The 22206-nt window shown below is 43.9% G+C and overlaps 1 protein-coding gene across 1 annotated transcript in view; it reads left to right on the top strand.

Moving 5' to 3' along the window:
• LOC109924909 (microtubule-actin cross-linking factor 1-like) overlaps positions 1–21343 on the top strand; it is a 44675-nt gene extending 23332 nt beyond the window's left edge. The window contains exons 10-15 of the mRNA XM_048616157.1: positions 2990–3152; positions 4751–4905; positions 5292–5366; positions 14212–14329; positions 18646–18827; positions 21131–21343. Coding sequence (XP_048472114.1) covers positions 2990–3152; positions 4751–4905; positions 5292–5366; positions 14212–14329; positions 18646–18827; positions 21131–21160 — 723 coding nt within the window. The 3' untranslated portion in view covers positions 21161–21343. The remainder of the gene's footprint in view (positions 1–2989; positions 3153–4750; positions 4906–5291; positions 5367–14211; positions 14330–18645; positions 18828–21130) is intronic.
• Positions 21344–22206: the final 863 nt, after the last annotated feature.

Here is a 22206-nt window from a genome sequence, read left to right as displayed (position 1 = left end):
ATCTGAAGCTGTTGAACTCAATATTAAGTCCAGAAGGCTATAAAGTGCTTAGTCTGACGATGATATGTTGCACCTCCAGTTTGCGTTGTGATTCGCTGGAGCACTGCAGCATGCTGAGGACAGACACATGGAGCATGCGAGCAGGATATTGTGTTAAAATAACCGGCTATGGGAAGGTCAGGCTCATACTTGCTTACAGGCCGGAGGTGTTCCACAAAGCGTTTACCCAGCCTGCATTTGGTTTCTCCAATGTAGAGTAGGCCACATTGGGTACAGTGGCTACAAAGCACAGGATTGGAGGAGGCCCAGGTAGCTGTTTGGGCCTTTAGATGGTGAGCAGGGAGGAGGGGAAGAGGGCAGGTGTTGCACCTTCTGAGGTTACATGGGAACGGGGTTGGTGTTGGTGGTCGAAGAATGGACTAGGGTTTTCTGGATGAAGTGATCCCTGTAAAATTCAGACAAGGTGATTGAACAGAAAATGTGTTTGCTGTTGGCCTTCTGCTGGAGTGTCTGAAATGGCAGAGAATGATCCTTTGAATGCGGAGGCTGGTGGGATGGAAAGTGAGGACAAGGGGGACCTGATCATGCTGCTATGAGTAATAGGGAGGGGCAAGGGCAGAAGCACAGGTGATAGATCAGATGGTTTTGATGTCCCTGTCAATCACAGTGGGCAGGAAACCATGGTTATGGGAAAAGGAAGCTACGTCAGCAGCACTGTTCTGGAATGTGGTATCATCCAAACAGATATGACGTAGGCAAAGGAACAGGGAGAATGTGATGGAGTCCTTGCAGGATGTGGGGTGTGAATAGCTGTCGTGAAGGTAGCTATGGGAGTCAGTGGCTTTGTATTGGATGGCAGTGGACAGTTTATTCCCCAAAATGGAGACGGAGAGAGCAAGGAAAGGAATGGAAGTGTCAGAGATAGGCGATGTGAAAGTTATAGAGGGGTGGAAATTGGAGGCAAAATGAACAAATTTTTCGATTTTCAGGTGGGAGCATGAAACAGCACTGAAGCAGTCATCGATATACCGAAAAGAGAGTTGTGGGAAGGGGCCAGTGCAGGACTGGAATTGGGATTGTTCCACATACCCCATAAAGAGGCAGACATTACTGGGACCCATACGGCTGCCTATGGCCACTTCTTTGACTTGGCAGAAGTGGGATGAATTAAAGGAGAATTTTGTTCAGTGGGAGAACAAAGTTCAGCCAGGTGGAGGAGAGTGGTGGTGGATGGGAATTGTTCAAGCCTCTGGTCAAGGAAGAAGCTGAGAGCTCTCAGACCATCCTGGTGGGGAATGGAGATATAGACCGATTGGACATCCATAGTAAACAGGAGGCAGTTAGGGCCAAAGAACTGGAAATTGTCTTTTAAACCTGGTTGGCATGGACAAGTTGGACCAAAGGGCCTGTTTCTGTCCTGTATGACTCTGTAAGCAAGAGCAGTGGAGGCGTAGAGTGGAACGAGGGGAGAATCACAGAAATCTATAACAGGGTGAACACAGGAGCAGTTCCCGATGACCCGGAAATCTAAAACCAGGGGGTAACAGTTTAAGGATACAGAATGGATAAAGAGAGAGAGGGGAGTCTATGTAGAATTCACTGCCACAGAAAGCGGTTGAGGCTAGAACACTGAATGTTTTCAAGAAGAAGTTGGATAAAGCTCTTACGGCTAAAGCATCACAGAACCATACAATTGTTACTGCATGGGGGGAGGCCATTTAGCCCATTGTGTGAGCATTGATTCTCTAACATAGTGCCAGTCTCTTGCTCTTCCCCACACCCTGCACGACAGTTCTATCCCAATGATTCCCTCAGTGCTAGGGGCTTGGATGTAGGGGGAATTTGTTTGGTGTGTCTAGTAGGGGTTTTAAAACAATATGTCCAACTAGGGAAGGGGCCATTTTAGACCTCATAGTTGGGAATGCGCCTGGCCAGGTGATCAAAGTTTCAGTGGGGTAGCATTTCGGGAACAGTGACCATAATTCCATAAGTTTTAAGTTACCTACGAATAAGGTTAGGAGTAGCCCTTGAGTGAGACTACTAAAAGGGAAGGCCAACTACCACACTATTAGGCAGGAATTGGGGAATGTAGATTGGAGGCAGCTGTTTGAGGGTAAATCTACATCTGACATGTAGGAATCTTTTAAAAGGACAGTTAATTAGAGTTCAGAACCAGTATGTTCCTGTGAATATGAAGGATAAGGATGCCAAGATTTGGAAAAATTAGAATTCAAGAGAAATTGAGAGCTCACATTATCCTAAATGCAGTCTGACCAGAGCCTCATACCGCCTCAGCAGTACATCCCTGCTCTTGTATCCCAGCCCTCTTGAAATGAATGCTAATATTACATTTGCCTTCCTAAATGTCAACTAAACCTGCATGTTAACCTTAACAGATTCCTGAACTAGGACATTTCCCCATTTCCTACCAAAATGCACAACCTCACACATTGACACATTGCATTCCATCTGCCAATTCTTTACGCACCCTTCTAGCCTGTCCAAGTCCTTCTGCAGCCTCCCCACTTCCTCAACTCTACCTTGTTCTCCACCTGTCTTTGTGTCACCTGCAAACATAGCAACAATGCCCTCAAATCCTTCAGCCTATTATAAACTTCAATCAAGTCATTTCTTACTCTTCTAAAGCCAGTGGAAACAAGCCCAGTCTGTCCAACCTCTCCTCATAAGACAACCTGCTCATTTCAGACATCAATCTGTTAAACCTCCTCTGAACTTTCTCCAAAGCATTGGACACCTATGGCCCTTTGTACATTTACACATTCTAACCTTTCACTATTTAGGTAATAGTCTGATCCCCTGACTATAAGAGTGTTTTAAGGCACATCATCCTTGAGCAGGTTTAAGGCGCTGAATGGCCCACTCTGTGTTGTTTGATTTTGATCATTTTACATGTAAAACAAAGAAGAATGAAAGAATAAAACAGTGAATAAATGAGTAAGAACTCATCAATCTATGTTGCGAATTTCAGCTCCAAGCTCTGGAGAACTTCAGCTTTAATACATGGAGGAAACGATACATGCAGTGGATCAGCAGCAAGAAATTCCGGGTGCTGGATATTTTCCGATGTATCGACAAGGATCAAGATGGAAGAATCAGCCAACAGGAATTTATACAAAGTGTTCTTGACTCCAGTGAGTTTACAATCTGGCAATTTCCATGTGTCACAGAAATATCAGTTCAAAACATCAGATCAGAATTAAAATCAAAATTGTTACAGTACGGAAGGAGGCCATTCAACCTAATTAGGTCTGCACTCGCTCTCTGAGCATTTTAACTTTGTGCCAATCTCCTGCTTTTTCTATATAACTTTGTACATTGGATAATTATTTGATTAGAATCAATTCCCCTTCTTTGATGCCTCCACTGATCCTGTATCCACCACATTTCCAGGCAGCACATTCCACAACCTAACCACTTACTGAATGAAAAGTTTTCTATTGCATCATTTTGCTTCTTTTGCAAATTACTTTAAGACTGTGACCTTTTGTTCTTGGGGTTGTGCCTGTGACCAGGCTGGGGTGGGTCGGTTGCGGGGAGCCGTTAATCAAACACCATTACTCCTGACGTCTCACTGTCTGACTGAATCACCACGATGGTCACATTGTTTTAATTTATTGCTGTTGGGGACCAAGAGAGACTCCCGCCAGGTTTATTAACAAACCTATTTATCATGAACAATCTTAGTCTTTAACTAGTGTCAAGACACATCATTAACCACCACTACGCAAAATTAAACTACATCCGCATTAGTTCCAAATGCACACACATACCTACACAGACAGGACAAGCGAGTACAACAGCTCTGCAGAGATGTTATGGTTAGGAAAAAAGACAGAAAATAACACCTTTTGGATCTCGAGTCAAAACCACAAGCATGGAATGAAATGATTTTCTTGCTCCCCAAAGTTCTTTTACTTTCCATTGACAAGGTCATGTTGCTATTGGCTACAGGGTGATGGAAGATCCTCAGTTCAGGTAGCTGGCCAGTCAGACCCAGGTCTTCTATTGATTTGACAGTTCAGTAGACTGAGATAGTGACAGACAGAGCGAGTGAGAGATGTTTCTCTGCTGCCAGCTTTCTTTCAACTACAAACAGCTTCCATGTCTGTGGCAAGACAGAAATTACAGACGAGAGTCTGTTGTTGGGTGATGGCAACATCGCTTCTAGGATTTCTCCCCAAGCTTATTTGTTAAGACATTAAGGCCATAAAAATGATTTTATCTCTTTTTAGTTTCCTTTGACCTTTGGTCTTTTCATTTCCAAGATGTCACATGATAAATCCTCCTGAAGCCATGTTTCATATTCCAATTTCTCATAGCCCATACAGAAATATATAACAAGTGACACTACCGCGATGCCATCCCTCATTCTTGGCTCTACTGCTTGGCTGTTTTTAATCATCATTCTTATTAAGTATTAATTTATATTATTAACTTAATGCTGAGAAATTGTATTTTTCCCTGAGATCCATTGTAAATTTTCTGAAATTCACTCACCTACCCTGCTAAGTGTGATAGAAACTGTAATGTGGCCCATGCCTGTGAGAAATTTGGACAATCTGAATTAGCTGGTTATGTGAAAAGGAAAAATGTGCAGGCTTACAGGAGGAAACAGGAGGATAGGAGTTGATAAGATGGGCTGTATGGCTTTTTCCTGGGCTTTAACTGTTCTGTGGTTTTATGGAAAGAAATGGCATGATCCTAAACATCTATTCCTGCACTTGCCCAGAATTTCCCACCAGCTCCCTGGAGATGGAAGCAGTTGCTGCAATTTTTGATCTGAATGGGGATGGATTCATTGATTACTATGAGTTTGCCAATGCACTACACCCAAGCAGAGACCATCACCGAAGAACTGAGGATGAAGAGAGGATCGAAGATGAGGTGAGAGGCAATGTTTACTTTCAAGGTGAAAGTATCTGAGACCTCAGAAATACCAATTAGCTTTTTTACTAGGCCTCTCCCCACGCTCAACTGGTTAGTTTGGCCCCTCTCTGAGCTCAGGCTGCCCTTTAGACTCCTCCTTACTTCCCTTTCTGAGGTTAGCCTTTCCCTTAGGCCTCTCCCTGAACTTAAAGGTTTTTCTACGCTCTTCCCAGAGCGCAACCATATTTATAGCCACCCCCACTAGCTCAGATGGTTGTTCCCTGGACTCCTCCCAGAATTTGAACCCCAGGCCTTTCCCTGCCTACAGCTAAACAGGACTCCTGTCTCCCGATGCTAGCCTGTGGTGTGCTCTATTATTCGGTACTGAGTTGTCTGTCTTGCAGGTTTGTCGCCAGGTTGCTGAATGTAACTGTGCCCAACGTTTCCAGGTGGAACAGATTAGTGCACACAGATACCGGGTAGGTACTGCACTCTCAGAGCTCTGTGTACTTTGTGGAGGTGGGGGTTTTATATTTGTCATGAGGTGATTGTAATACTCAACAAGTCAGATGCAAGGGTGAAAATGGGTTTGACAGAAGTGGAGAGGTTCTTCACAAGCAAAGGGGTGAAAGATTATCGAGGGTAGGTGAGATTATGGATGTGCGGTGATGATCAGACCAAGCTGTGATCATATTGAATGGCAGAGCAGGGCTTGAGGGACTGAATGGCCTGCTCCTCATTTATTGTACATTCTTATTTAAGGTTTTGGAGTAGATCTGTAGCTCGGGTTGTGGGTGTTGATGTTGGTTGGCTCACCGAGCTGGTTTGTTGTTCTGCAGACATTTTGTTACCGTGCTTGGTAACATCCTCAGTGCAGCCTCTGTTGAAGCGTCGGTGTGTTTTCCCGCCTGGTTTTTAAACTCTGGGGTCCGTTGCGATGGATTGCCTCATTTCCGGGTTTCCTCCATAGTGAAATGTATATGGGGTCGAGTTCAATATGTTTATTAATAGCATGCTTCGTGGAGTGCCATGCTTCCAGGAATTCCAGGACAAGAACATCACGATACTACCTGCAGACAAAGGGCGCATGACGGTGATAATGAATAGAAAGGACTACATCTCCAAAGCATATGCACTGCTCGCCGACGAGAACACATACCGACCAGTACAAACTGACCCGACACCACAACTAGGCAACAAAACATGCTACAAAGACTTAAACAAACAGGACAAATCAACAAAACAGACTTCTTAAGAATGAAACCCGAAGGAACCAACACACCCCGATTCTACGGCCTCCCTAAAGTGCACAAGCCGGAAGTCCCCCTCAGACCCATAGTCTCCCTACCAGGCACTCCATCGCACAGATTAGCCAGCGAACTACAAAGAAGACTCAAGCACCTAGTCAACAGATCACCCCACTCCATCCACTCAGCCCAAGAATTCCTCAACTCCATCAAAGACATAAAGATAGAGGACGAAGAGACCATGATATCGTTTGATGTCACCGTCCTATTCACATCAATAGACATACCACTAGCGAGGGAAACAATGACAACAATACTTGAACAAGAACACGACCCCAGTGAAACCATCTCCAAGGACAACATGCTTAAACTACTGGCCCCATGCCTGACCACCCACTTCACCTTCAATGGCCAAACATACGAGCAAATCAACAGGACACCCATGGGATCGCCTATCTCCGGACTCATAGCAGAAGCAGTGATGCAAAGACTGGAAAGGACCGCCCTTCCGCAAATCCAACCTAAACTATGGATACGCTACGGAGACGATAACTTTGTCATCATTAAACGGACCAAATTAGAAGAGACACACAAACTCATAAACAATACCCTCACTGGAATAAAATTCACCAGAGAGGAGGAGAAGAACAAACAACTCCCATTCCTGGACGTCATGGTAGAGCGCAAGACAAATGGGGAACTGCAAACGAAAGTACACCGAAAAACCACACACATAGACCAGGTATTGAACTTCAATAGTAACCATCCCAGCACACACAAACGAAGCTGCGTGCGAACACCATTTAAAAGGGCAACAACACACTGCAGCAACATGGAACTACGCCAAGAGGAGGAGGAATACCTTTTCCAAGTGTTCAAGGATAATGGATATCCAAAGAACTGGGTCAGGAGATGCCTACAGGCACAGCATCAGAAAGATTCTACACGCCCCGACACACTCATCACACTATCCTACATCAGGAACACGTCAGAACTCACCACAAGACTTCTACGACCGCTAGGCATCAGAGTGGCACACAAACCCACATCAACCCTACGACAAGTGCTCACCTGAACTAAAGACCCACTCCCCGCCATGGACAGGACCAATGTCATCTACAAGATCCGCTGCAGAGATTGCGAGAAACACTACATCGGACAAACAGGAAGGAAACTAACAACAAGAGTACATGAACACCAACTGGCTACAAAAAGGCATGACCAATACTCACTCATCTCAATCCACATGGACAAGGAGAACCACCACTTTGACTGGGACAACACCAAGATCCTGGGACAGGCTAGGAAGAGACAAGCACAAGAATTCCTGGAAGCATGGCACTCCACGAAGCATTCTATTAATAAAGACATTGAACTCGACCCCATATACATTCCACTACGGAGGAAACCCGGAAGTGAGGCAATCCATCGCAACGGACTCCAGAGTTTAAAAACCAGGCTTCATCAGAGGCTGCACTGAGGATGTTACCAAGCATGGTAACGAAACATCTGCGGAACAACAAACCAGCTCGGCGAGCCAACCAACCTCAACATTCTTATTTTTCTTATTGATTAAGATGGTGGTCAGGCACAGAATCTTCACAAGAGGCCCCGCTTCACCGAAATAACAGAAATTTACTGTGCAAGGAATAAAAATACAAACTATGGGCTGAACCTTACATTATTTTGGTAAAGTGCAAGTTGAGTTTTTTTACACGGTTTTCATCATGAGGCCTAGAATGTCCTCTGTACAGTCATCATTAGATTCTTAGTTCCAGATTTCCTTTATTAAACTCAAATTCTATCATCTACCATAGTAGGATTCAAATTTGAACATTACCTGGGTCTCTGGATTAATAGCCTTGTGAAACTCACCTCTAACTCGCTCCTCCCTCTCCCCCACAAAATCCATACGATTTAACTGTCCATAGCTGCATCCAGTTACAGAAAGCCTCTCAGTCAGCAACACTCTGTCCCAATGCCAACCAGACGCTGGTACATTTGCAGGTAGACATGCAGTGGGCACATATAGAGACACGTGGATATAATCTAATTGTCATTACAGAAACATGGCAGTACACCGAGCAGGACTGGGAACTGAATATTTCAGAGTGTCTGGCATTCAGGAAGGACAGACAAGAAGGAAAAGGAGATGGAGTTGCTCTATGAAGAGGGATGGGATTTGTACATTAATAACGGAGGGTCTTAGATCAGAAGAACAATGTGTGGAATCTGTTTAGATGAACTCAAAAGCAGCAAGGGACACTGATTGGAATTATTTATAGACCACTAAATAGTGGTGGTCGTGTGGGGCATGGTATTAACCAGGAGACGGGAGAAACATGTAGCATAGGCCACGCAGTTATCATGGGCGACTTCAATCTGTAATAGACAGAGTGAACCAACGGAATGGTTTTCTAGAGTAGTGTGTTGAAAAGTCTACTAGAGGTCATACTTATTTAGGTTCAGCATAATGTAATGAAAAGGGCTAATTAAGAATCTTGTAAAAGAACCTTTAGGGAGAAATGATCACAATATGATAGAAGGCAGCTCAGAATCAATCACACTGCTGTGGGCCTGGAGTCACATGTAGGGTAGACCAGGTAAGGACAGCAGATTACCTTCCCTAAAGGACAATAATGAACCAGATGAATTTTTGGAACAACCGACAATAGTTATATGGTCATTAATAGTCTAGTGACACCATTAGGCCGTCGCCTCCCCCCAGTTTGCCCAAACTCTCTTCACAGGACAATCCCACCATCTCAGGAAAAAATCTGGTGACCCTTTGTTGTACCCCCTCTATGGGTCCTTTCCAAATTGACAGGCAGTAACTAGTGGGGTGCCACAAGGAATCGGTGCTGGGACCCCAGTTATTCACAATCTACATTAATGGTTTGGATGAGGGAACAAAATGTAACATCTCAAAGTTTGCAGATGATACCAGGCGGTGTGGGGTGAACTGTGATGAGGATTCAGAGATCTGTCAGCATGATCTGGACAGGTTAGGTGATTGGGCAAATCAATGACAGATGCAGTATAATTTGTATAAATGTGAGGTTATTCACTTTGAAAGCAAAATCAAGAAGGCGGATTACTACCTGAATGGCTGTAAATTGGGAGAGGGGAGTGTGCAGTGGGACCCGGGTGTCCTTGTGCACCAGACGCTGAAGGTAGGCATGCAGGTGCAGCAGGTGGTAAAGAAGGTAAATGGTATGTTGGCCTTCATTGCGAGAGGTTTCGAGTACAGGAGCAGGGATGTGTTGTTGCAGTTATACAGGGCCTTGGTGAGACCACACCTGGAATACTGTGTGCGGTTTTGGTCTCCTTTTCTGAGGAAGGATGCTCTTGCTCATGAGGAAGTGCAGCGAATGTTTACCAGGCTGATTCTGAGGATGGCGGGTCTGACGTATGAGGAGAGATTGACTAGGTTAGGATTGTTTTCGCTAGAGTTCAGACGAATGAGGGGGGATTCTCATAGAGGTTTATAAAACTCTAACAGGACTGGACAGGGTAGATGCAGGGAGGATGTTCCCAATGGTGGGGTGTGTCCAGAACCAGGGGTCACAGTCTGAGGATTCAGGGTAGACCATTTAGGACGGAGATGAGACAGTTCTTCACCAAAAAGTGGTGAGCCTGTGGGATTCATTTCCACAGGAAGTAGTTGATGCCAAAACATTTAATATATTCAAGAGGCGACTAGATATAGCACTTGGGGCGAAATGGATCAAAGGTTATGGGGAGAAAGCAGGATTAGGCTATTGAGTTGGATGATCAGCCATGATCGTGAAGAATGGCAGAGCAGGCTCGAAGGATCAAATGGCCTTATCCTGCTCCTATCTTCTATGTTTCAACAGCTGAATAACAAATGTTGTGAAGTTATGTCGCGTACTTGTGAATTGGAAGCAGGAAGATAGAATTTGTTGGAAAAATGATAGGGGAAAAGCGTGCATAGTCCCTTTAATAGGTGATTCTCAGCTGGGAGATTTAGACAAAAATGTCTGCAAGCAGATGCAGATGTAGAGACAGTTCTGAAATTGAAAAATATGAATCATTGACTATGTGTTTGGAAACTTAGACTTGTTTGATGTTAGGGTAACCAGTTTGAATATCAGCCAAATAATTTAAACCAGGCATTTAAAGACTGAAAACCAATTGAATTTAAATCTGATAGTGTTGACAACCCAGGACCAATCCAATTATAAGAAAATAGACATGTCATCAAGGGTATACAAGAAGAGGATTTTTGAAAATGAGGGTGAGAGCCAACTGCCATCGGAAGAGTAAAACTCTGGCTCTCACATAAATCTTTAAGCTCTCTGATTAAGCACTATTTAAAAGGTACCACGCCACTCTTAGCGAATATTGCTGACATCAGAATTCAATGGAGAGAAGTGTTTTGGACACCAAAATTCGACGGAGAAAGGCGTTCCTGGCTGAGGATCGGCAGAGGGGACGTGGAGCACTCTGGAATACACATCCTGACTGTTGTGTTGAGACGCTAAGTTTTAATTTTTTTGACATTGCTTTGGTTTATACAAATGGGATTTGTATTTATTGGAACAGCATACAATTAGAATTTTGTTTTATTTAGGAATAGTTAGTAGTTAAGGAGAAATTGTTCGTTTTAGTAGTTCTGTCAATCTGTTCGCTGTTAGAGTTAGATAAATAACTAGTTACTTGTTACTTCTCAAGTGAGTATCAGAGAGTTTGTTCCATTTAACCACCCCTCCATAACAGATTGGGAGCTGAGAGGAAGGTTACACCATTTTTCGCATTTCCTTTAGCAGATTACGAGACGAGGCAATCTTCTCTGGGTGTTTTGGATTTAGTTATCAGCAGGGTTTGACGTTCTCTCCATTACACAAGTGAAGGGATGACCTATAATTTGATTAAATGAGGCAAAGAGATAATTTTAAAAAATTAAAAATAAGCTATACGGAATGGTTTAAACTAGACTGGCAGGAGGTGTGGAACTGTAATTCAGAGGATGAGATATTCAGCAATCCAACAGACACAAGAGGGAGTGAGGTTGTTAATAAAGAAATGTGGTCGATGGACCGTAATTGTGGGCACAGAGATGGTTTGAGGTGTGTATGCTTCAAACAGAGATGGTTTGAGGTGTGTATACTTCAATGCTAGAAGTATCAGAAATAAGGCGATGAACTTAGAGCGTCGGTCGGTACTTGGAACTACGATGTTGTGGCCATTACAGCAACTTGGATAACTCAGGAGCAGGAATGGTTGTTGGGAGTTCCGGGATTTAGATGCTTTAAAAGAAATAGGGAGGGTGGAAAAAGAGGCGGCGGAGTGGCATTGCTAGTCAGGGCTAGTATAGCAGCTACTGAAAGGCAGTTTGAGAGTGATATGTCTACAGAGTCAGTTTGGGTTGAGGTCAGGAACAAGAAAGGAGCAGTCACTTTGTTGGGGGTATTTTACAGATCTCCGAATAGTCACAGAGAAGTGGGGCAGCGGATTGGGAGGCAGGTACTGGAAAGGTGCAGAAGTCGCAGGGTTGTAGTCATGGGTGACTTCAACTTTCCAAATATTGATTGGAAACTTTTTAGTTGTAATAGTTTAGATGGAACGGATTTTGTCCAGTGCGTTCAGGAAGGATTACTGACACAATATGTAGATAGACCAACATGAGGAGAGGCCACTTCGATTTTGGTGCTTGGCAATGAACCGGGCCAAGTGCTAGACCTGTTGGTAGGAGAGCATTTTGGCGGTAGCAATCATAAAGAACAAAGAACAACGAAAATTACACCACAGGAACAGGCCCTTCGGCCCTCCAAGCCTGCGCTGATCCAGATATGTTGAAGGCTGCAAAGAACATGGCGTAGTGGCTCTCCGCTCTGGGGAAGTACTGGACGACGAAGGGTAACCTATCGGTCATGTCCTGTGCCTGTCTTCTGAGGACGTTGTTGTGGTTTTTCGCTGTGGCGTGTCAGAACTGACAATCCATCGGTGGAGCATTGTATCCTGTTCTTATGAGAGCGTCCTTCAAATCCTTTAGGTGTCCATTGCGTTCCTCCACATCTGAATAGATCCTGTGTATGTGTAGGGTTTGTCCGTAGGGGATGGCTTCTTTAATATATTTAGGGTGGAAGCTAGAGAGGTGCAGGTTATCTGTGGGCTTGTAGTAGAGTGAGGTACTGAGGTGTCTGTCCTTAATGGAGATGCTTGTGTCCAAGAATGAGATTGATTCTAAAGAGTAGTCCATGGTAAGTCTGATGGCGGGATGGAATCTGTTGATATTGCAATGTGGTCATTTCAGTGATTCCTTGCTGTGAGTCCAAAGGAAGAAAATGTAATCAGTGTATCTGGTGAATAGCATTGATCGGGGGTCCTGCGCAGCAAGGAAATCTTGGTCAAACATGTGCATGAAAATGTTGGCATGGGGGGCAGATGTAATCATCATCGCTGTTTTGTGAGTCCGGATGAAGAGCTGGTTGTCAAAGGTGAAGCAGATGAGTTGTAGGATGGTGTCTGGAAATTGGCAGTTGTTGGTATTTAGTACTGAAGCTGTTGCAGTAATGCTGTCATCGTGGGGGATACTGGTGTAGAGTGCCAAAATGTCCATTGTGACAAGGATTGTTCCTGGTTCAAGTGGTCCATGGGTGCTGAGTTTCTGTAGGAAGTCTGTAGTGTTGCAACAGAAGCTGGGGATTCCTTGTACAATGGGTTTCAAGGTGCCCTCAACATGGCCAGAGATGTTCTCACACAGGGTCCCATTGCCTGATACGATGGGACATCCAGGTGTGTTAGCTTTTGGAAGGCAGTAGAAGTCTCCTGTATGAGCAGTACAGGGGATGAGAGTGCACAGGATACTCTGAAGGTCTGGATCAAAGCTCTTGACCAGTCTGTTCAGTTGATGGGTGTGGCATCACCTCAAAATAAAGGGAAGCAGATGTAGGACTGAGGTCAGGAGGAACTTCTTCACCCAAAGGGTTGTGAATCTGTGGAATTCCCTGCCCAGTGAAGTGGTTGAAGCTACCTCGCTGAATGTTTTTAAGGTAAGGCTAGATAAATTTTTGGACAGTAAAGGAATTAAGGGTTATGGTGAGTGGGCGGGTAAGTGGAGCTGAGTCTCAAAAAAGATCAGCCATGATCTTATTAAATGGCGGGGCAGGCTCGAGGGGCCAGATGGCCTACTCCTGCTCCTAGTTCTTATGTTCTTATGTTCTTTGATCAGATCAGCAGGTAGTTGTCTGTAATGTTCCTGGTTGTTCAGTTGTCGGTACACTTCCTTGCAGTAGTCCATTCTATTCTGTATGACAATGGCTCCTCCCTCCTTTGTCTGCTGGAAGGAATTTGTTTTCTCAGTGAGTGGTGAGGTCTGGAATTCTCCAGCCCAGAGAGTTGTAGAGGCTCGATAACTGAAAGTATTTAAACAGCAGGTAGACACCTGTTTTGCGATAGAGGTGTTGAAGATTATAACCAAAGCTGCAAATTTGTCTGTTTTATTCCTGAAAGGCCTGGCTCTGTTCTGAAGTGAATGCCTCATTTCCTAGATTCCCCACTTCAATGTAAATAGAAAGAAACTATCAACTTTATCAAACTCTTTAATCATCTCAAACACCTTGATAAGATCACTGTTACCTTTCTAAACTTGAGAGAGTTCATGTTGAGTTTATAAACACTGGCCTCGTAAGTCCACTCTTTCCAGGCCCAAGATGATTCAGTGGAATTGGTTGTGTATTTGCTTCAAGACAATTAGTTGGGTGCTAAGCCTGGATCTGAACATTCTTACACAAGATAGCAACTGACCAAAGCTTTGTACAACTGGCAGGTAAGACCCACCTTGTTTTATTTGTGGTTTTATCCTGGTGAGTCTGACAGTTTGCATTAATTGGTAGAATTGAACTGATTCTTCCAGCAGTCCCAGGGTTGAAGGCTCACTCCAGGTTGTGAATGGACCCAGACAAATTTAACCTCTAACAGTAACAGAGCATTCGTGTTTGGTAAAGGCATTGTATGTAAATCACACCAGAATCAGTTCATATACATGGAACTGAGAATCTTTCCTTGTGAGAGGGGAGTTCAACATTGGCTAATGTTCTTCATCTTTTCGCAGTTTGGTGACTCTCAGCAACTGAGGATGGTGCGGATTCTCCGCAGCACAGTTATGGTGCGAGTGGGAGGGGGATGGAGTCCACTTGATGAGTTCCTCGTGAAGAATGATCCTTGCAGAGGTTGGTAGGAGTCACGGATGTGGCCATTCTTACTAAAGATTCAAAAACATAGGTAGGCAGTACTATTTTCACCCATTCAGGGCCGAGGGAGAGCCGTGCTGTCAGACAGTCAGGGCTGAGGGAGCGCCTCAATGTTGGAAGGTTCATTCTGAGGGAGCACCGCACTTTCGGAGGGTCAGTACTGAGTGAGCGCTGTGCTGCTGGAGGGTATCAACGAGACTGTTACCTCTTCCAAAAATCTCCAGCAAGCTAATTAAACATGATTTTCTTTTTAGAAATCCGTGCTGACTCTTTGTAAGCAGGTAAAAAAGCAAATGGGTTGTTTGCCTTCATAGCAAGAGGATTCAAGTACAGGAGCAGGGATGTCTTGCTGCAATTACTCTTATTCATTCATGGGATGAGGGCTAGGCAGCATTTATTGTCCATCCCTAATTGCCCAGAGGGCTGTTGAGAGTCAACCACATTTGCTGTGGGTCTGGAGTCACATGTAGGCCAGACCAGGTAAGGATGGCAGTTTTCTTCCCTACAGGGCATTAGTGAACAGGATGGGTTTTTCTGACAATCGACAATGGATTCATAGTTATCATTAGATTCTTAATTTCAGACATTTTTATTGAATTCAAATAAATAAATGGATTAACAGTCCAGCGATAATACTACTAGGCTATCGCCTCCCCTCTGATACAGGGCATTGGTGAGACCACACCTGAGGAAGGATGTTCTGGCGATGGAGGGAATGATTACCAGACTGATTCCTGGGATGGCAGGATGACATATGAGGAAGAGACTGGATCGGTTATGATGATATTCACTAGAGTTTAGAAGAATGGTGGTGGGTTGGGGGAGATCTCATAGAAACTTATAAAATTCTAACATATCTTAACATGGTAAAGGCAGGATATTCCCAGTGGTGGGCACTCCAGAACCAGGGGTCATAGTGGAAGGCTACAGGGTAAACCAATCAGAACTGAGATGAAGAGACATGTCTTCACCCAGAGAGTGGGGAGCCTGTGGAATTCTCTGCCACAGAAGGTGGTTGAGGCCAAAACACAGACTTGTTTTCAAGAAGGAGTTGGATATAGTTCTAAAGACTAAATGGATCAAAGGGTATTGGGTAAAAGTGAGAACAGGGTACTGAGTTCAATGATCAAACTGAATGACAGAACAGGCTCAAATGGCCAAATGGCCGCATTTTGCTGTTTTCTCTGAGTTGACTAATTTCATTTTCCACTGCTATCCTAAACTTTACATGAGATGAATATTTTCCACTAAGTCTTCCCCCACTGAAGATAGAGTGGATAGAGCAGATAGAATAGATAGCCACAGACTTTTTCCCAAGGCGGAAATGACAGTTACGAGGGGGCATAATTTTAAGGTGATTGGAGGAAGGTATAGGGGAGATGTCAGAGGTAGGTTCTTTACACAGAGAGTGGTGGACGTGTGAAATGCGCTGCCAGCAGTGGTAGTGGAGTCAGATACTTTAGAGACTTTTAAGCGACTCTTGGATAGGCACATGGAGGATAGTAAAATGTAGGGTATGCAGGGTAGTTTGATCTTAGTAGGATAATCGGTCGGCACAACATTGTGGGCTGAAGGGCCTGTGCTGTGCTGTACAGTTCTATGTTCTATGTTGAAACTATTGCCTTTGCCCACACTATTCCCAGAGCTAGCTGCTGTGTTGTGGTGTGAGCTGATGTTCTCCTTACACAAGTCAGATCTTAGGCTGGAATCTGGCTGAAAATATTTCTTTTTCTATTTGATTTTGATGAGATTGCCTCTCTCTGAAACATGACCAGGCAATGTTACAAATTTGGTGTAAACAGTAGAACAGAAATTTATTCCATTATTTCCTTATCTCCTCCCTCTGTCTACAGTATAAAAACCTACATTATCTGAACCCTTTACATTCTGGCTAACAGACATATTGGACTCAAAATATTAACTCTCACAGAATCATACAGTACAGAAGAGGCCCTTTGGCCCATCAAGACTGTACTGGCAAAAATATAGTAAGAGGCCCACTTTCTTGAATGTTACGACACTCCCAGTGGCTCATCCAGGCACGTTTTAAAGATTGTGAAGTTTCTCACCTCAACTCCCCTCTCCGGGAATGCATTCCAGACTGCTGCCACTCTCTAGGAGAAAAACTTTTCCTCAAATCCCTTCTGAAATTTAGAAGGAACTCTATTATTCCAGAAGTGTTGTAACTGGTCAGTTCGACAACTGTTTCATATGTGAGTCCCAGGTCTTTATAGAATTCCTGGATGAAAAATGTTTTTAAAATGGATTTTGCTTGAATTCTGAAGTCACGTCATTCCAGGAGGCTCTGAGGAATGTTCACTTATTTCTTATAAGCTGGGATTCTTTCGTCATAACATTCTGGTTTTATATTTAGTTGAAGAATGATTGAAAGAGTAAAAACTCACAGCTTTCTAGTCCAGCAGCTTCCAAGCAAACAGCCTTCTGCCAAACAAACCCATTCAGTCAGTCATCACCAGTTCAATTATGGTTTCTCCTTATGATTGACTGGCCAGCACTGACTTCCCTTTGATTGACCAATCATATTGTGTTGCTGAAACATCTGCACTGTTCTTAGATCAATGATGAACCTTTTTTTTATTTATTTGTGGGATGGGGGCGTCGGTGGTTGGGCCCAGCATTTATTGCCCGTCCCTAGCTGCCCCATGAGAAGGTGGTGGTGAGCTGCCTTCTTGAACGCCTGCAGTCTATGTGCTGTGGGTTGACCCACAATGCCCTGAGGGAGGGAATTCCAGGATTTTGACCCAGTCACAGTGAAGGAACGGCGATATATTTCCAAGTCAGGATGGTGAGTGACTTGGAGGGGAACTTGCACGTGTTGTTGTTCCCATGTATCTGCTGCCCTTGTCCTTCTAGATGGAAGTGGTCGTGGCTTTGGAAGGTGCTGCCTGAGGATCTTTGGTGAATTTCTGCAGAGCATCTTGTAGATCGTACACACTGCTGCTACTGAGCGTTGGTGGTGAAGGGAGTGGATGTTTGTGGATGTGGTGCCAATCAAGCGGCTGCTTTGTCCTGGATGGTGTCAAGCTTCTTGAGTGTTGTTGGGGCTGCACTCATCCAGGCAAGTGGGGAGTAGTCCATCACACTCTTGACTTGTGCCTTGTAGATGGTGGACAGGCTTTGATGAGTCAGGAGGTGAGTTACTCGCTGCAGTATTCCCAGCTTCTGGCCTGGCCTTGTAGCCACTGTGTTTATGTGGTGAGTCCAGTTGAGTTTCTGGTCAATGATAACCCCCAGGATGTTGATGGTGGGGGATTCAGTGATGGTAACACCAATGAATGTCAAGGGGCGGTGGTTAGATTGTCTCTTATTGGTGATGGTCATAGCCTGGCATTTGTGTGGTGTGAATGTCACTTGCCACTCATCAGCCCAAGCCTGCAATCACCTTTCCAGATCAGTTCCCATGCTCAAATATCAAATTCTTTACTCTTTTATTTTAAGACAAGCTGCTGTTCAAAGTTTGATTCTCAACTTCAGCTCACAGTTCCAAACTAAAACTTAGAAAAATTAAAGAGAAGCAGTGATGGTCTCAACAATGAGATTTAGCATAACATTCCAGCCTGTAAGCCAAGTGCTGGAAAGTGGGATTAATGTAGATAAGTTAGCACAGACATAATGAACTGAAAGGCTTCTTCTATGCAAATTAACTATTTCCCTCTCTTAATAAATCTTTGCATCCTCTTTTGCTGAATTTTAAACAGCTGTCAATGCTCAGGTTGCTGCTTTGTCTGCCAATTTTGTATGTCACCTCTTTCCATCCAATACTATCCCTAATCTCTTTAGTAAACCATGGTTGAACCACCTCTCTTCTGTGATTTTTGTGCCAGATAGGGATTAATAATTATTGTAGTTCATGCACATGATCCTTTCCTATCCAATACAAGTGCCTTTTAATCACTTTTCCTAATCCATCATTGCCAACTCCTTTTATTTAAATCCAGGACTGCTCCTTTGTATTTCCTAGTGTCCTACCACTCAATGTGTGTTTTTTTGCCTTGCCAGTCCTCCCAAAATTCATCACCTTTCACTTTCAAGAGTGAATTGCATTTTCCACTGTTCAGCCCATCTACATCATTCTATTTTCTAAGGCATTTCTCTCACTAATTAGAGTACCAACAATTTTCATGTAATCTGCAAACTGACTGCTCAAGTCTCCTATTCATGCCTAGATCATTAATATACACAGAAAACAGCAGTGGCATTCTCTCTCAGATCTTTTGTTTCATCAGTAAGAATGGAGGATTCTTTTTGTTAACAATGCATCTTAATTTGAACAGTGAAAGGCCGGACCAACGTTAAAATTAAGGAGAAGTACCTGGCACCCGACAGCTATAGAATTGGCACGGTGAAATCAGCTGGGAACCAGACATGGCCCCACTCCCAGGAGGGCTCGCCAAACAGAAAGAACTCGAGTGTAGCCTCCTTCAACTCAGCACCCAACAGCCCACTACCACAAAAGGTACGTTTCTTTATCCCAGTGGCTAAACAGTGATGATTGGCATTAAACCCCTTGAATCTGTGGAAATCCATCTGCAGTAATTACATGACACCTTCTGCTTATTTGCATTCCCATTGCTTCAATGTTGGAGTGCGATGCTGTTCAGAGGATTGGTGTGGACCAGATGGGCTGAATGGCCTGCTTCCACACCGTAGAGATTCTATGATTTAACTTAGTCCATAATTTCTCGAGAAACTGAACCCACCTCTTCCACTATTTAGTTTAAAAACCTTTCCACATCCACTTATAAACTGCAACCCTGCGACCCCGACTCCCCAGACAGACTTGGAAAAGCAGGTCATGGATGAAGGAAAACTGGAAGGTACTTCAGATTTATTATGAATGAGTTGTTGAGATGATTCTTATGCTGGGCAGAACATTGCAATTCAATCCTATTTCTCTGCAAACTTCCACCAGTTTGCAAGAAACACGGTGGCTGGTTCACTAAGCAGTTAAAAGTCACAGCTTACAGCAACTGCTGAAAGAAAGATAAGCTGTGGAGAAAAGGGAGAGCTCCTGAGCTGGTGAAGATCAAACTCTAATGTGTCCCTACCCCCAAAGATGTTCAATAAACTCCACTCCAATACAATCCTAATCAATCCAGTCTGTCTTTGTACATCAGTCTGATAAACCCTTCACTGCACTCCCTCCATCGCCAGAACTTCCTTCTTCAGAAAAGGAGACCAAAACTCCACACAATATTCCAGGCGTGGTCTCACCAAGGCCCTGTATAACTGCAACAACACATTACTGCTCCTGTACTCGAAACCTCTCGCAATGAAGGACAACATACCATTTACCTTCTTTACCACCTGCTGTACCTGCATGCCTACCTTCAGCATCTGGTGCACAAGGACATCCAGGTCTTATTTCACCTCCCCCTTTCCCAATCTATCACTATTCAGTTATTAACCTGCCTTTCTGTTTTTGCTCCCAAAGTGGATAGCCTCACATTTATCCATATTATATGACATCTGCCCTGAATTTACCCACTCACTCAGCCTGTCCAAATCACACTGCAACATCTCCGCATCTTCCTCACAGCTCACCTCTCCCCCACCCAGCTGTGTGCCACCTGTAAACTTGAAGATATTGCATCTCGTTCTCTTACTTTAAATCATTAGTGTATATTATGAATAACTGGGGTCCTAGCACTGATCCCTCCTGTACGTCACTAGTCACTATCTAACATTAGAAAGAAAACCCATTTATTGCTAAATAAAAACAGAAAGAACTGCGGATGCTGTAAATCAGAAACAAAAACAGAAGTTGCTGGGAAACCTCAGCAGGTCTGGCAGCATCTGTGAAGTAAAAATCAGAGTTAATGTTTCGGGTCCGGTGACCCTTCCTCAGTTCTGAGCTTTTCCAGCAACTTCTGTTCTTGTTTCTCATTTATTGCTGATATGCTGTGTGCAAACCAATTTTCTATCTGTCTCAAAACACTATCCCAATCCAGCACTTTAATTCTATGCACTAACCTGTTACATGGACTAAAGGGTCTGTTCTGTGCTGTACTATTCTTTGTATTGATTTTTTCAAAAGTCTCCTGATAGTCTAAATAAACCATACCCAATGCCTCCTCAACCACCATCAACTCTATTAGTTACACTCTCAAAGAATTCAAGATTTGTCCAGCATCACTTCCCTTTTGTAAACCCTATTACCAATGGGGGCCACAGTGGCTGAGTGGTTAGCATTCCTGCCTCACACCGCCAGGTTTGATGCCAGTCTCAGGCAACTGTGTGCAGTTTGCATGTTCTTTCCGTGTCTGTGTGGGTTTCCTCCCATACTGCAAAGATGGACAGGTTAGATGGATAAGCCATGGGAAATGTGGTGTTACAGGGATGTGGGCAAACTGCATTTGTATGGGATGTTCTTTGGAGGGTTGGTGCAGACATGATGGGCTGAATGGCCTCTTTCTGTACTGTAGATGTTCTATCACTCTAACGCTCTACCCCAGAGGGCTGTGGAAACTCATTCTTTGAGTATGTTTAGAGATTTGATGAACCATGGTGTACAGGGTTATGGGATGGGATGTGTAAGAAAGGAATTGAATTGTTGAATCATCTGTGATTGTACTCTATTCCGATTCCCTTATGACGATGTCTATGGTTCCGTGAAGTCTGGAGCAAACTGCAAAGTGGACTCAACTTTTTCATCCACTTCGATATGCTTTGAAGAATTTATTACCAGTGCAGCAACTTCAGGTGACAAGGTGCATCTAGTGAAATGTTTCTAACCTGGGTTATTTTATTCCATTGCAGAAAATAGAGAGAAGCATAAAAAAGGAATGAGGAGCTGATTCCAGAGACATCCTTCATTCTATGCCTTCACTCTCCACCTCCACACTCTCCTCAATGTTTCTCAATAATACTGTGATTTGAAAATGACTTTTTAAATTGCACAGGTTATTTTACATTGATGTGTAGGTGAGGAAAATGCAAAACTGAATAATATTAAAATCTTTATTATTCAGCATTGTTTGTTCAAAAGCGTGGAATCTTGTGGCTTTATTCGCAATTTCCCTGCATCTCTCACTTTGATAGAAAGAGGGAACAGGTTCTGCTGAAGGAATTATGAGTAGCTCGGAGCTAAATTAGAACAAAGAACAAGAACAAAGAAAATTACAGCACAGGAACAGGCCCTTCGGTCCTCCAAGCCTGCGCCGATCCAGATCCTCTATCTAAACCTGTCACCTATTTTCCAAGGATCTGTATCCCTCTGCTCCCTGCCCATTCACGTAACTGTCTAGATACATCTTAAATGACGCTATCGTGCCCGCCTCTACCACCTCCGCTGGCAACGCGTTCCAGGCACCCACCACCCTCTGCGTAAAGAACTTTCCATGCATATCTCCCTTAAACTTTTCCCCTCTCACCTTGAAATCGTGACCCCTAGTAATTGAGTCCCCCACTCTGGGAAAAAGCTTCTTGCTATCCACCCTGTCTATACCTCTCATGATTTTGTAGACCTCAATCAGGTCCCCCCTCAACCTTCGTCTTTCTAATGTAAATAATCCTAATCTACTCAACCTCTCTTCATAGCTAGAGCCCTCCATACCAGGCAACATCCTGGTGAACCTCCTCTGCGCCCTCTCCAAAGCATCCACATCCTTTTGGTAATGTGGCGACCAGAACTGTATGCAGTATTCCAAATGTGGTTGAATCAAAGTCCTATACAACTGTAACATGACCTGCCAACTCTTGTACTCAATACCCCGTCCGATGAATGAAAGCATGCCGTATGCCTTCTTGACCACTGTATCAACCTGCATTGCCACCTTCAGGGTACAATGGACCTGAACACACAGATCTTTCTGTGCATCAATGCGGAACCAAAA

Source organism: Rhincodon typus, chromosome 2 (assembly GCF_021869965.1).
Source record: "Rhincodon typus isolate 14 chromosome 2, sRhiTyp1.1, whole genome shotgun sequence".
NCBI lineage: Eukaryota > Metazoa > Chordata > Chondrichthyes > Orectolobiformes > Rhincodontidae > Rhincodon > Rhincodon typus.
This window is presented reverse-complemented; position numbering and strand designations above follow the sequence as displayed.